The 14,198-nt window shown below is 66.9% G+C and overlaps 1 protein-coding gene across 1 annotated transcript in view; it reads right to left on the bottom strand.

Moving 5' to 3' along the window:
• Positions 1–6,779, bottom strand: part of Camk2a (calcium/calmodulin dependent protein kinase II alpha) — a 47,538-nt gene extending 40,759 nt beyond the window's left edge. The window contains 1 exon segment of the mRNA XM_048331385.1: positions 6,718–6,779. Within this exon segment, the coding sequence (XP_048187342.1) occupies positions 6,718–6,779 (62 nt within the window).
• Positions 6,780–14,198: the final 7,419 nt, after the last annotated feature.

The raw sequence follows: 14,198 nt of genomic DNA, 5'->3' as shown, positions 1-14,198 counted from the left end.
CGCGGAAGGCTAATCCTCCACACGGTCCCGCAGCCCGGGCCCACAGGGTCACCCAGAATCCAAAGGGGAATTCCCACACCGGGTGTCCCCGCCACACCCGATGCTGGGCTCCGCAGGCCGCTCTCAGCCCGCGGGGGCTCCGGCGGCCCGCCTGGCCACGCGACTCTCAGACCCCCAGCAAGCAGGACGCGCCTTCCCTCTGCCGCGTTAACTTTGTTCCCTGGTCAAACAGTCGTTTCTCCCAACGGCGCGCGCAACGCACATCCATGCCGGTGAGATGGCCCGGAGCGGCGAGGGGCCGGGCGGAGGACCCAGCCCTCTTCTCCTCCCACCCCACCCTCCTCTCCTCCCATCCCACCCCCTCCTCTTCCCCTCCCCCCGCCGTCGCCGCCGCGCCACCCACTCCCGGACTCCAGAAGCTTCCGTGGGCACCAGCCGCCCTGCCCCCCCCCCCCGGCCCTGACTGCCAACCCAGCAGAAGCCTCCCAGGGGACACAGAAGGCCTCGGAACCGGAAGATTCTGTTCGCCGCAGGGAACACTGAACCAACAGAAGTTCCAGCATATTCCTTGTTTGGGCTGCACATGGCTTTCTTGGAACGGGCTGCGAGACGGGGGGTGGGGGGCGGCGGGGGGAGTGGGAAGGACCGGCAGTGCCCGGCCGCCGGTGGCTGCTCGGCCTCTCCGCCCGGGGGCACACCCCAGAGGCGCTTAGCGGCCCCTGCCTGGCGGAGGGAAGCCCAGGGCTGCCAGGCCAGGCACCCGAAGGGGCCCCGTGCGACCTGGGGCCACGCCCTTGCCCTCCCTCCGCGAGGTAGCGGCGCCCCGGCTCTGCCAGGCCAGGGGAGAGCTGGGCCCAGGGGCGCCGGAGGCCACGGCCCTGAGCTCGCCTACCACCCACCGCCGTCCCCACAGCCCCCGGGCCTCTGCGGGAGAAAAGAGCCCTTCCCCTCCCCGCCGTCCCTCTAGGCCTCCAGAAAGTTCCGCCTGTGATGCGTGCTGAGCCCAGAGCAGAGCTGGGAACGGACCCCCCCCCGGAAAATGCTCGTGGGGTGGCTGCCAGGGCCGCGCCAGTCCCCTTCCCCTCGAATCCGAGGTAGTGAGCCCCTCAACCTCCTCCAGCTGGGACAGCGCCCCGACGTCGGGGCGCAGGGGATCCGGAGGCGGGGCCGGGGCACTGAGTTCACCGGTGTGGGGTTTCCCCACGGAGGAGCCTGGAGGGGTCAGGCCCTGGGCAGCGGGGGCGGGGGTGGGGGGCGGGGGGGCGGGGTGGGGGCGGGGACGGGGGCGGGACGGGCCCAGGCAGAGCAAAAGACGCGGCGAGATTGGAGAGCTGGAGAACGCGGAAGAGCCCAGCAGCGCAGCCGGCGTGGGCATCCTGACCGCACTGAGCTCTGTGTCCTGCGTGTGTGTGTGTGTGTGTGTGTGTGTGCGCACGCGCGTGTGGACACCGTGGGAAGGTGCAGGTCTGTGGAGGGAGGGAGGGAGGCGGGAGGCCTCCTCCGCCTGGGTGGGGGCGGCTGAGGGCTGCAGCCCCGCACCGGAACACGTGTCTGCCTGAGCGGGGGTGGGGGGGGGCCTGGAAACGCTGCCCCTGCCCTGCTCCTCGCCCGATCTCACCACCCCCGGCCTGTGGTCCTCGCCCCGACCTTGCCACCGCCTCTTCCCGCGGCTTTGGGCGAGTCTTCCCCCTGTGGGCGCTCCTCCGTCTGTGCGATGCACGGATGGTGTCCGTGCCCTTCCCACTGCGGTGGGGGGGGGGGCGGCTTCCCATCCTGTCCCCCACATAGCAACTTGAAAGCGGCTGCCCAGGGGTGTGACTCCAATGCGACAGATGGTTCAACCGAGGCACACAACGGACAAGTGGCTCACTCAGGGAACATTTCCAGGCGGAATCCTGACTGGAAAACGCTGGCTGCTGGTGGCTCCCGCCCGTCATCCTACCTACTCCGGAGACTGAGATCTGAGCGTGGCAGTTCAAAGCCAGCCTGGGCAGGAAAGTTCCATGAGACGGTTTCCAGTGAACTACCAGAAGGCCAGAAATGGAGCTGTGGCTCAAAGTGGTGGAGCACTAGCCTTGAGAGCAAGGGACGGCACCCAGGCCCTGAGTTCAAGCCGAAGACCCGCACACACAGAACAGAGAAAGAAAGAAGGAAAGAGAGAAAGATAGAAGGATGAAGAGAGAGAAAGACAGTTCTACCCCCAATCACACACACACACACATACACCCCTAAAGGTCTCTCCCTTGCTCAAGGACAAGAGGGAGGATTCTCCCTAGCACAGCACCAGAGGGACTCTGCTCAGGATCCTCCCTGAGACAGGGACTGGTGCTAGAGGCCTGGTCGCTATGCCCCGCAGCCCTCTGTCTCCTCCAGCCGGGCCTGCTCATCTGTGAGATGGATGTGCAAGCCCCGCCCACCACCCTGGGGGAGGGGCCGTGGGTGTGCAAGCCCCGCCCACCACCCTGGGGAGGGGTCATGGGTGTGCAGGCCCCGCCCACCACCCTGGGGGAGGGGCCGTGGGTGTGCAGGCCCCGCCCACCGCCCTGGGGGAGGGGCATGGTGTGCAAGCCCCGCCCACCGCCCTGGGGGAGGGGCATGGTGTGCAAGCCCCGCCCACCGCCCTGGGGGAGGGGCGGAGGCCTGGCTGGAGCCTCCCTTCCCAGTGGCAGTGCTGTCCTTGGGTGGGGCACGGTGCTTCCCAGTTGTCTCCCCAGCGGACACCACCCAGTCAGGGAAGGGCCGGGAGGACTAAGTGCATCCTACTCAAGTTCGGGTCCCAGAGCTGGCTGAGCCCCAGGCCCTGACCCCAGTGGGGGGGGTGCCCTGGCATGGTCCCACCCCCCCCTCAACAGCCCAGTCAGGGACGGCTCAGGACAGGAAGCTCCGCTCCGCGCTCTGCGCCCAGCCCTTTCCTCCCTCCGTCCTCACTGTCACGGTCCCCGTGGCTAACGGTGGCACCTCGCCCGCCGCCCCTCCCCCTCCCCCCGTGGCTAATGGTGGCACCTCGCCTGCCACCCCTCCCCCCCGTGGCTAACGGTGGCACCTCGCCCGCCGCCCCTCCCCCCCACCCCTCCCCCCCCGTGGCTAACGGTGGCACCTCGCCCGCCGCCCCTCCCCCTCCCCCCGTGGCTAACGGTGGCACCTCGCCCGCCATCCCCCCCGTGGCTAACGGTGGCACCTCGCCCGCAGCCCCCCCCTCCCCCCCGTGGCTAACGGTGGCACCTCGCCCGCCGCCCCTCCCCCTCCCCCCGTGGCTAACGGTGGCACCTCTCCCGCCGCCCCTCCCCAGTGCTGCCTGAGTCAACTTCAGATCCTTGTTTCTAGAGAGAAAGAGTGGGCTGAGCTCTCTCCTCCCTCTCTCTGCCTTTCTCAAGTAAAAATCCCCCTCTGAGGCGCTTTCTCTCCCAGCCCGGTGATTACCGGGGCCGCAGGGTGAGTCTCTGCCTGCCTCACCCCTGCACGCGGCAGCCCAGGGAGGAGCGAAGGCAGGAGGGGGCCGCCTCCCCTCCCTCCCTCCTCCTGACCCCCTTCCCGAGTCCCCGTCCCCCACCCCAGAGCTCCTGGCTTTCTTGGGGATCCTGGACACGGCTGGGAGCTATGGCCCGGCCGTCCCCGTCCACGGTGACCCGAGAGCTGGCACACCTCCAAGCACACCCCGAGGTTCCAGGCTTGTCCTCTCCCCCCGGGGAGGGAGGAGAACCGGGGCAGAGGGGGAGGGCTAATCTCTCTGCCTTCAGAGAGGAACCGTCCTAACCTCCAATGGACATGGAACCGAACCCTCCGCTCTTCAAAACCCACGTGCTCCGGGGGCCCACGGTCCGGTCGCACGTAGAAGCCCCCGAAGTCCTGGCACAGGGTCCCCCCGCTGGCCGACCATCCCAACGTGATGGGCCTGACCCCGGCTTCCGCAAGGCGCCGCCCTGACGAGCCACAGCTCCGCAGGCAGGACTGACTCTCGGAGCCCCAGTCGTGCCCCCCTGCAGCTGGCTGCTCCCGGACCCTGCCGGAGAGGAGCCCCAGGACCTCGCGTCCCCTTTGAAGTCCAGCCCCCCCCCGGGGCGTCCAGGGTGGGCTCTGGGAGGGGACTCCGCTTCCGCGTGTGGGGGGAGAGCGTCCTTGCTGGGGGAGCCGGACCACGGAGGGAAGAGGAAGGCCTGCAGCCATCTCCCAGGCTTCCCCACGCGAGAGGCCCCGGGGCCTGCCTGCCAGCCGAGGCGCAAGGTAAACATCTAGAAGGCTCCCCCGCCTCCGCCCGGCCCCACCTGGAGGACAGCATCCACCCCACAGCAGCGCCCACTCGAGACCCGTGCGCACGCACCGGACTCCAGGCTTCCCACGGACCACCTCACGGAACCCAGCTGGGGCTGGGGGTGGGGTCACCGGGGGTCACCCGCCCCCCCCCCCTCGCCCTCCCGGACGCTCGCACAGACGCCGTTGTGCAGAGCAGGAGTGGAAGGCCTCCTCCGCACAAGCCTCGGCTTCTGGAGCCCAGACGCTCCGCCGGCCGCCCCGGCCCCTTCCCTCCCGCCCGAGCCTCCACCACCCCCGGCCAGCACACCGCCTGCCGGCCCTCCCGGTCCTGCCGGGTCCTCCGGTCCTCCCGGTCCTCCCGGTCCTGCCGGCTTCTGACAACGTTCGGCAGGCTTGTGCGTCTCTTTTCCCGGGGAATGTCACTTCAGACTCGCATCAGATTCCTGGAGGAATATGTGACCTAAAAAGGGTTAGGAGCCCCGATGGTTCTGGGAATGGATTGGACGAGGCCTGGTTGTGCCCGCGGCGGCCGGGCCGGGCCGGGCTTCCTCTCCCTGGAAGTTTCAGCCCCGCGCCCCGGCGCCTCCGGGGGCCCGGGAGGCTGAGGGGCCCGGCAGGCTGGTGGAGGCGCCCAGCCAGCTCGCGGAACCCACTCGTAATGACACCCAGCTCCTCCCAGGGCAACTCAGAACTTGGTTTTCACTTTGGATGCTTGAGTCACGTGCTCACTCCACCGCCATGCTCCGTGACGCACTCCTGCCGGGACCCGGGCCGGCTCTCCTCCTGAAAGACGGCTCCCGGCTGCTGGGGGGGGGGGGGGGAGTTCTTGGTGGACCCTGGGCGTGAGCTGGAGAGGGGTCCCAGCGAAAGCTTCAGGGGCAGCCCCCGTCAGCAGAGCAGCCCTGACTACATTCCTGCCCTCCCCTTCAGCACACAGACACACTTAGAAAGGCAGGGAGTCTGCAGACAAGAGTGTGTGTCTACACAGGAGAACCGGTGTGGGGGGGCGCTAGGCTGATCGTGCAAGTGTGTGTGTGTACGCAGCCCACCTCCCACACATATGCACACATTAGCATGAGCTCACATGCATGTACAACATACACACGAGTCCCCAAGCCCAGGCCTCGTGTGTGCGCACACACTCACGTGCACACACACACCTTCCTGTGTGCACGCTCCCTGTTTTCTCACAGATGTGCACACTGAGTCACCACGATGTCCAAGTCTCATATGTGAGCCCTTGTACACCCAGGCCTCACACACATGTGCCTCCTGATGTGTGTACACAGCTGCGACCTGCCACACATGTGCACGCACAGTGATACGTGTGCACCCTTCACGCCCATGCCCGCTAGCCAACAGCATACCCTGTCTGCTTGCACACACACACACACACACACCCCGTTGCTGGCACGCTTGTGTTTTCAAGCAGGGCACATAGATCAGACGCATACATGAAGGTGGGTACACTTGTTTCCAATGCGCCCGAGTGCACCTCAGAGTCGGTTCTTACACAACACGCTCGACTCCCCTGGAGAGTCATTTATAGCCGCACATCTCAACCCCCTCCTTCAGGTATTCCCTGACGCACACAGGTCCAGACCCCTCCCCGCGGGCAGGGCCCCCTCCTCCCGCCCGGCCGCTCCCGCAGGACGCAGGGCACTGCACCCCCAAACTCCCCAACCCTTCATCCACCCCAGAGTGGCCCAGCAGCCCAGCCCTGGGCAGCAGCAATCTTCTCCCCACGGACACGCGCACCCCGCTGGGTCACCCCGAGGCTCCCTCTCCCCTCGGCCAACCATGCTTCTCGCATCGACATCAGAGGCATCAGAAAATGAGCAACTTTGTCAGCAGACCACAGCTTATGTACACCCCCATGGCCTGCAGATCCTCCCTCCCCTCCTCCCAGCACCAGCCTGGCCTATTAACCCCTCCTGCGCCAGTACCCTGGCTCATGGGAGGAGGTGGGCAGAGGGAAGTGGGGAAGGGATGTGCTGACAGGAAGAAGTTGGCGGTCTGCACCGCGGCCACACAGTGAGCCTCCTATGGAGAATGTAGTGAGCTCTCTGTCACTAGAGGTATACAAGTGGAACTACGGAAGAGATTCGATATCGAACTCGGCTGAGTGAGGAAGATCCCCTGTTAGCCCTGAGTGTCTAAGAATTTCAGGGTGCCCAGGTCAAGCGTGCTTGCGCGCGTGCTCACGTAGCTGTGGACCTGTAACCTTTAGGGGCGCATATATCCTGCCAGCTTGGCACATCTGGACCCACAAACGTGCCCACGCCTGACTCTGGACACCCCGAGCACAGGCGAGTCCCCCCAACCCATGCAGCCTGCCTGCCACCGGGTGACGGCGAGCTCCGGGCCACGCAGGCACCCCCTCCACCCTCCCCCAAGAGGCTGGCTGACCCCGTTCACCCTCCAGGACTCCCCCCCACCCCGCCCCCCGCACGAGGCGCAACTCACTTTCCCAGTTCCTCGAACAGCTGGTACTCTTCCGTGAAGCGGGTGCAGGTGATGGTGGCCATGCTAGCTCTGGGCGGGCAGGCGAGGCTGGAGGATGGGGGACCAGGACTAGAAGACGGCCGTCCTGCTTCCAGAACCCGGGGCCACGCACCCGCCCGCACGGCCTGCCGAGGGCGCAGGGAGAAGATCCGGCTCGACTGAAGAGCCTGGATCTTCTGAGCGGGGCACTGTGGCTGCTCGCAGCCTCGCGAGCCTTCGTCAGCATCCAGGTCCCCATGGCAACCACCTCCGAAACGCCCTGTTCCCGTTGCCCCGGTAACTGCCTCCCCAACACCTGCCCGCCTGCCTGCCTTCCACCGCGAAACCTGCTCCCAGTCGCGCTGGCCGCCCTGCCACGCAGAGCGCCGCGGGGCTGCGTGCGTCCGGGGGCGGTGGGCCCGGCACCCCAAAGCTCGGGGCCGAGGGCAGGGGGCACAGAAAGGCAGCGTGGAACGAACTTCGTCTCCGCGTCATCGCTCTCCTCACCTCCCCCATCCCCGGCCATGCGGGATGGGATTAAGTGGGGCAAAGAGGCAGTTGCCATAGTAACGGCCAGCGGGCGCCACAATTCGGGGATGGTCCTCGAGAAAGACAGGATGTAGTTACCCTGGCAACGTCATCTCCTCCGGAGAGACAGGTATTGCCCCGTCGCCCTGGTAACGGATGGGTTCTAAGGTTTACAGCCCTCGCTCTCCTCGGAAGCGGTCTCTGCTCCTCTCTGTGGTCTCTCTGTTTGCTTGGTTTGGCCTCTGCCTCAGTGTCTGCCACCTCTGTCGCTGTATCTGGGGGACCCCAGGACGGGGTTCATCACCTCCACCGCTCACAGGGGTGACCGTCAGGCCCTCCTGAGAGCTCTTCTAAGGCCTCTCCCCCACCCATGCCCCCAGAGGGGCCGGGCGATCTGGCCTCCTGGGGCTCCTGTCCCAGTTTCTGCCTGTGCTCCAAGGCGAGGTAAGAGGAGCAAGCAGCACGGCCACGGGATGCGCGCAGCCCAGCCCGTGCGAGGCCTGGCCGGTGGCGTGGCCCGCCTGCCTGCCCCGCCGTCCTCCTTCCCAAAGCCCCTCAGCGCCTTCCCTACCTGCTTCTCTTCTCCCCGTCACCAGCCATACCTGGCGGCTGCAAATCTCATTGGCAGCTGGGGGCGGGAGGTCGGCTGAGAAGGAAAGGACCTGAGTTCAAGTTCCAGCTCTGCCATTTGTTAGCCGAGTAACCAACCCTGGGTAAGCGCCGGCCTCGTTGAATCTCCAGGCCCTTTCTGTGTTGTGTTTGATTTTGTTTTCTCCAGCCCTGGGGCTTGAACTCAGTGCCTAGGCACGGTCCCTAAGCGTTTGTGAGAAGAGCTAAGCACTCTACCACTTCAGCCACAGCTCCATGGATGGCTTTTCGGTGAGCCATTGAAAATTAGGGTCTCATGGACTTTCCTGGCCGGGCTGGCTTCGAACGGTGATCCTCAGATCTCAGCCTCCTGAGCGGCCACCGGCTCCCAGCTCCAGGTCTCCTCCCCCACCTCTTTTTTCCTCTTGACAACAGGGATATAAAGCTTCCTCTTGCCGAGAGGGAGCGGCTGAAGGGTCGCGAAGGCCTCGGGGGGTAGGGCCAGCGCGAGGTTGCGTCTCAACTTCTAGAAGAGGAAAAGGGAGGCGTCAAGGGGGACCGTGGTCACGCCCACCCTAGCGCGTAACCCCTCCGCGCAGGAAAAGTGGCCACGTCCAGCTCACCAGGTAGAGGTCTTGGGCCAGCCTGGGTCCCCCCGCCCCCCGTGAGTGTGGGCAGGAAAACGGCTCCCAATCCCGCAGGATTCCAGCTCAGCCCTGTACACTTCCCAGTGACCCGGCGGGCCACTGCGGGCGGGACGCGCCCTGTGCTTTGAGCCTTCCCAGCCCCCGCGAGAGCTCCCGGGGCCCCTGCCCCTCTGCCCCAGAGTCGGGCGTGGGGGGGGGGGAGCAGGGAGCCAGCTCCCCTCAGCCGCCCCTCCCGGGAGGAAGAGGGAGGGCGTGGAGGGGAAGGAGAGAGGCAGCCAGGGAGGGGGTGACGCTGAGCCACTAATTGCACCATTACCACCTTCACAAAGAGCAAAAACCACTCGGTTTTGTTTCCGTACACAATGCCTCTTCCCGCTCCCGCCGCCAACGTGGCAATTGCGAGGCAGCGTGGAGAGGCCCGCGCGCAGCTGGCGGGCCGCGGGCAGGGCACAGAACACGGTGGCCCGGCCGCGGCGCGGGGGGCCACGGGGGGGGGGGCGGGGGAGGCTGCGCGGCCGTCCTCCTCGCCCCCGCCGCCCCAGGGAGGGAAGGGCTGCCGCAGCCCCCGCCGTCCAGGAGAGGCCGGGCGGCCAGCCTCTCACGGCCGCGTGGTTGCTAGGTGGGGTGCCCACTCCTCTGGGCCCATTGGTTCCTGTGTTAAACTGGGGGGCCCTCGCCTGTCCCGCCTCCCGTCCATCCCCGCCTCTGGGGTTAAAGGGTTTGCACACAGGGACCAGCCTGCTGCGCGTGCCCATCGAGGGTGCTGTCATCACAGAGCCTTTCTCCTGTACCTTCTTTGACCCTCGTGAGCGCACACTAACCAGCACCCAACCCTGGCACTTGGGGTGCCGTTACCCGGAGGTCCAGCCCGAGGCTGCGCCATCGCCTCCTCTCAGCCTCGTCCGTAGAGATTCCTGCAGACAGAAGCCCGGGGCGAGGAAAGAAAAGGCCACTGGGACCTCCGGCTCTTCGGGGACCAACCAAAGGGGTGCTTTACAATTCAGTCATGCTTGCCGGGTGGTTGTGGCTGACGCCCGTCATCCTACCCGCCCGGGAGGCTGAGAGCTGAGCATCAGAGTTCAAAACCAGTCCCGGCAGGAAGTTCTGTGAGACGCTTCTCTCCAATTAAGCACCGAAAGAGCTGGAAGCGGAGCTATGGCTCAAGTGATAGAATGCTAGCCTTGTCGCCTTGAGTGAAGAAGCCCAGACCCCGAGTGCAAGCCCCGGGACACACACACACACACACAGAGTTCAAATCTGCATACTGCACCCCCTAAAACACCAGTGAACGGGGCTGAGTGTACAGCTGTGTGGTAGAGCACTTGCCTAGCACACACGAGGCTGTGGGTTCAAGCCTCAGCACTGGGGGGAAAGGACTAAGGGAAGAAGTCAATTGCCATAGGGCTGTCGTAATAGTAACGTAACATCCTCGACAAAGGAGGTGCTAGCCCGCTGGGCCTGGCTCCCCCGGTGAGGTGGAGCAGCTCCGAGGTCAGCAGGGATTCCGGGGTGACTTGAAGTCGCGGAGGGAAGAGGCGGCGGTTCACGCCTGCAATCCCGGCCGCTCGGGAGGCCGAGATCAGAAGCTCGTGGTTCAAAGCCAGCCGAAGCAGAAATCTCAGAGAGTCTTACCTCCAGGGAGCCAGCAAGAAGCTGGGTGTGGAGATGTGGCTTGAGGGGTAGAGTGCTAGTCTTGAGCAACAACGCTCAGGGACAGCGCCCGGGTCCTGAATTCAAGTTCAAGTGCGCACGTGCGCGCGCGCACGCACACACACGCACACACTCGGTGTAGAAGGCCTCTGGCAGGCATCACGGGGGCGACAGAGCCATCTCAGCCTCTCTCCCCACCCGTCACCCCGCCTGCTGCTCCTGGTCCCAGCCCTCCCTCGTCTTCCTTTCTTCCTCCACTCGCAGTCCTCCCTCTCCAGTCCTCCTCACCTCTGCTCCTGCTCCCCCTCCCTTCCTTCGCGTCTCTCGCTCTCTGCCTCTCTCCTCTCGTTTGACCGCAGTGCCGGGGGAGGGGCAGGGCTGGGGATCTGTCTGATGATGGAAATCGCCGGGCGGGGGAAGGGAGACGCGGAGGGTGATGAGGAAGAGGCCGCCTTGGCCCGCCACCGTAAGCCAGCCCTGAGCCTTCTCGAGCCCGGGGTCGGGGCTCCGGCACCGCCCGCGGGGGACACCCGCTACCGACTGTGACTGCCACTCTGCAGAGCAGGCCTGCCGCTCGCCCGCCAGCCAGCCAGGCAGCTGGAGACGGCCGGGCCCGCGTGGCGCTGAATGAGCCGATGATTGCATCAGGAGGATTGTTCCTGCCAGACGCCCCGGTCCCCGGGGCCCTGCAGACACGTGTGCCCCGGTCAGTACCACGTGCTCCGTGCTCGAGACCAGGCCTGGGTGCGCAGGCCGGGGGCGGGGGCGGGGGGGGGCGGATGCGTGGCTGCTCCGGAGGTTGCTGAGTTAGGCCTGGCTGCGTTCCTGAGCTGATGATCCGAGCTCTGGTGACGTTGGGACAGCCAACTCAAACCCCCACCTTCCACAGACCACTTGTGTGCTCACACGCGTGTGTCCGGGCGTCACGGGGGCCTACGGGGCCTGAGCGGGGACCACAGAACACGTGCCGGCGGAAGGGTCCTCCAGGGGCCTGTCCCGCTAATGGCCCCGCTAATGGGGGGGAGGGGGTGGCAGGATCAGGGGGAAGTGGGCCGGAGCGAGTCGGGGGGGAGGGGGAGGAAGGGGAACGGGGCACCGTGAGCGCGGCCAGGCTGGGAGCAGAGGGGGAAGTGCGGGTCGGGGGACGCTGTCTCCTCGAGTGCTTCCGAGGCCGTGCCTCGTGCTGTGCGGCTAGGGATCCCAGTTCTGCCGTCAGGTGGGCCTGCGAGAGGCCTTCCCCAGCGCGGCCTCTACTTCCGTCCAGGAGGGGAGGGACGACCGACCCAAAGGACCTGCAGGGCAGCCATGCTCCTTCAGAGTCGGGCCCTCGCTAAGCAGTCCGACTGTTCTCTTTAGACCTCCCAGGACACATGGGCAGTGCAGGTACCTGCCACCCGCGGCCCTGTGCGGTTCCACCGCACCGTCCCGTCCCGGGTCCTCCGCCCCCACCGGGGCTGCCGGGCAGCGAGGACAGCCCCGCCCGAGGGCCGGGCTCAGGGCTCCTTCTCATGCTGGGATTCTCCTCCCTTTGGGGCATGGCCAGGATTCTTGCTTCCATCCCGAGTGAGCCATGAGGCCCTGAGAACAGGAAATGCTTCCCAAGCCCGGGCAGGCGTGAAGAACCCGTGACCAGGCCCGGCAGGTGTGAAGGACCCGTGACCAGGCCCCGCAGGTGTGAAGGACCCGTGACCAGGCCCGGCAGGTGTGAAGGACCCGTGACCAGGCCCGGCAGGTGTGAAGGACCCGTGACTAGGCCCAGGCAGGTGTGAAGGACTCGTGACCAGGCCCGGCAGGTGTGAAGGACCCGTGACCAGGCCCCGCAGGTGTGAAGGACCCGTGACCAGGCCCCGCAGGTGTGAAGGACCCGTGACCAGGCCCAGGCAGGTGTGAAGGACCTGTGACCAGGCCCCGCAGGTGTGAAGGACCCGTGACCAGGCCCAGGCAGGTGTGAAGGACCTGTGACCAGGCCCGGCAGGTGTGAAGGACCTGTGACCAGGCCCGGCAGGCGTGCAGGACCTGTGACCAGGCCCAGGCAGGTGTGAAGGACCTGTGACCAGTCCCCGCAGGTGTGAAGGACCCGTGACCAGGCCCGGCAGGTGTGAAGGACCCGTGACCAGGCCCAGGCAGGTGTGAAGGACCCGTCACCAGTCCCGGCAGGTGTGAAGGACCCGTGACCAGGCCCAGGCAGGTGTGAAGGACCCGTCACCAGTCCCGGCAGGTGTGAAGGACCCGTGACCAGGCCCAGCAGGTATGAAGGACCCGTGACCAGGCCCAGGCAGGTGTGAAGGACCCGTGACCAGGCCCGGGCAGGTGTGAAGGACCCGTGACCAGGCCCGGCAGGTGTGAAGGACCCGTCACCAGGCCCGGCAGGTGTGAAGGACCCGTGACCAGGCCCAGGCAGGTGTGAAGGACCTGTGACCAGGCCCGGCAGGTGTGAAGGACTCGTGACCAGGCCCGGCAGGTGTGAAGGGCCCGTGACCAGGCCCGGCAGGTGTGAAGGGCCCGTGACCAGGCCCAGGCAGGTGTGAAGGACCCGTGACCAGACCCAGCTCTCTGCAGTCAGGACCCAGCCTGGGACAGACCGTCGCTGCCTCGAGTCCCTCCAGCGGACAGGTCTGCTGCCACTGGGCCCAGCCAAGGAAGAAACAGGGCGGCAGCAGGGATCTCTGGGCCCCTCTTCCTCCTCGGGGCTGAAAGCGCGTGTCCAGCAGTGCCAGCCACGGGCCCGGCACAAGCGCCAGGAGAGGCGAGCAGTCTAGACGGCCAGACAGAACCTCTCAGACAAGGCCACCGGAGAGGCCTCGCCACTCGGCCGCGCCCGCCTGCCGCGCTCAGGACCAGGCCGCAGGCCCAGGACTGAGTCGGGGCTCGCGCGTGCCAGTGCCCGCGGGGAGGAGGACACGCGTCAGGGGAGAGCCGCCCACGCTTCCTTCCTCGGGACCAGGCGGCAGCCCAGGCCCGGCTGGTCTCCGTGGTTTGGGGCCCGGCTGGCCACAAGGAAGAGACCCTGGCGCACCAGAGAACCACAGAAATCCGGATTATGGATGGCCCTGTTCTCTGGTCCCTAGAGTCGGACACCGTGAGACAGGAAGTGGAGGCCGAGGCCGGAGCCCGGGCCACCGGGCAGGGCCAGCCCAACAGGCCTCGGGGGGCACCGGAGACTCGGCTCGCCCCAGCTGCCGGGACCCTGGCTGCCCCCGCCCGCCGGCCCGGCCTGTGCGCCTGGATCAGGCAGGCGTGTCCTGAACAGGACGCCCTGGACGGCGCCGTCTGGCGTCTTCAGAGCCGGTAAAAGTGCCGGGGTCCCCGTGCCAGCCGTGACCCCGGCCCTGGCAGCCGGCCCTAGAGGCGGGGAAAGGCTGCAGAGGGAAAAACATAAACTAGAACCCCAGCCCACGAGGGTCTGCTCACGCTGCCGCCCAGCCGGCCGTGGTCGCCACCCACAGAGAAGCCCCCGCGGCCCCACCCCGCCCCACCCACCGCGCTCATCCACGAGCCGATGCGTCCTAGCAGGCCTCCTTTGCCAGCGACAAAAATAACTATTTTCAAAATTCACAGCAGGGCCTTCGCCTACACACACTGCGCCGACTGGAACCCGGAGGGGGCTGTGCGCAGCGCCGGGCGCGGAGGGGGCCGTGCTAGGCAGCAAGCAGGCTCTGCGGCCCCCACGCCTCTCCTCCACCCCCTCCCCACCCCGGCTGAGCCGAGCCCCCTGCACGCACACGCCCGGGCGCGCTCAGCACGGCCGGGTCGAGGGGGGCCGGACCTCATCCCAGGCCCAGACCGGCTCGGGCACGCACCTGAGGTCACGCAGCAGATCCGAGGCCCTCCCGGCCTGCTGGTCAGGCTCACGCACTAGCCCACCACGAGCCCCCCGCTGCCCCAGGACACAGGCGCCCCCCAAACGGTGCTCACACACAGCGCTGCGTCCTCTCCTCTGCGGAACGGCACTTTAATTGCGCGTACAGCCCCCCCCCCATCACCACGGCCCGTCGTCTGCAGCTCCGCGAGGCAGGCAGCTCCGGGACCAGCATCCCTGCTTATAACTAG

Source organism: Perognathus longimembris, chromosome 22 (genome assembly GCF_023159225.1).
Source record: "Perognathus longimembris pacificus isolate PPM17 chromosome 22, ASM2315922v1, whole genome shotgun sequence".
Classification (NCBI taxonomy): Eukaryota; Metazoa; Chordata; class Mammalia; order Rodentia; family Heteromyidae; genus Perognathus; species Perognathus longimembris.
This window is presented reverse-complemented; position numbering and strand designations above follow the sequence as displayed.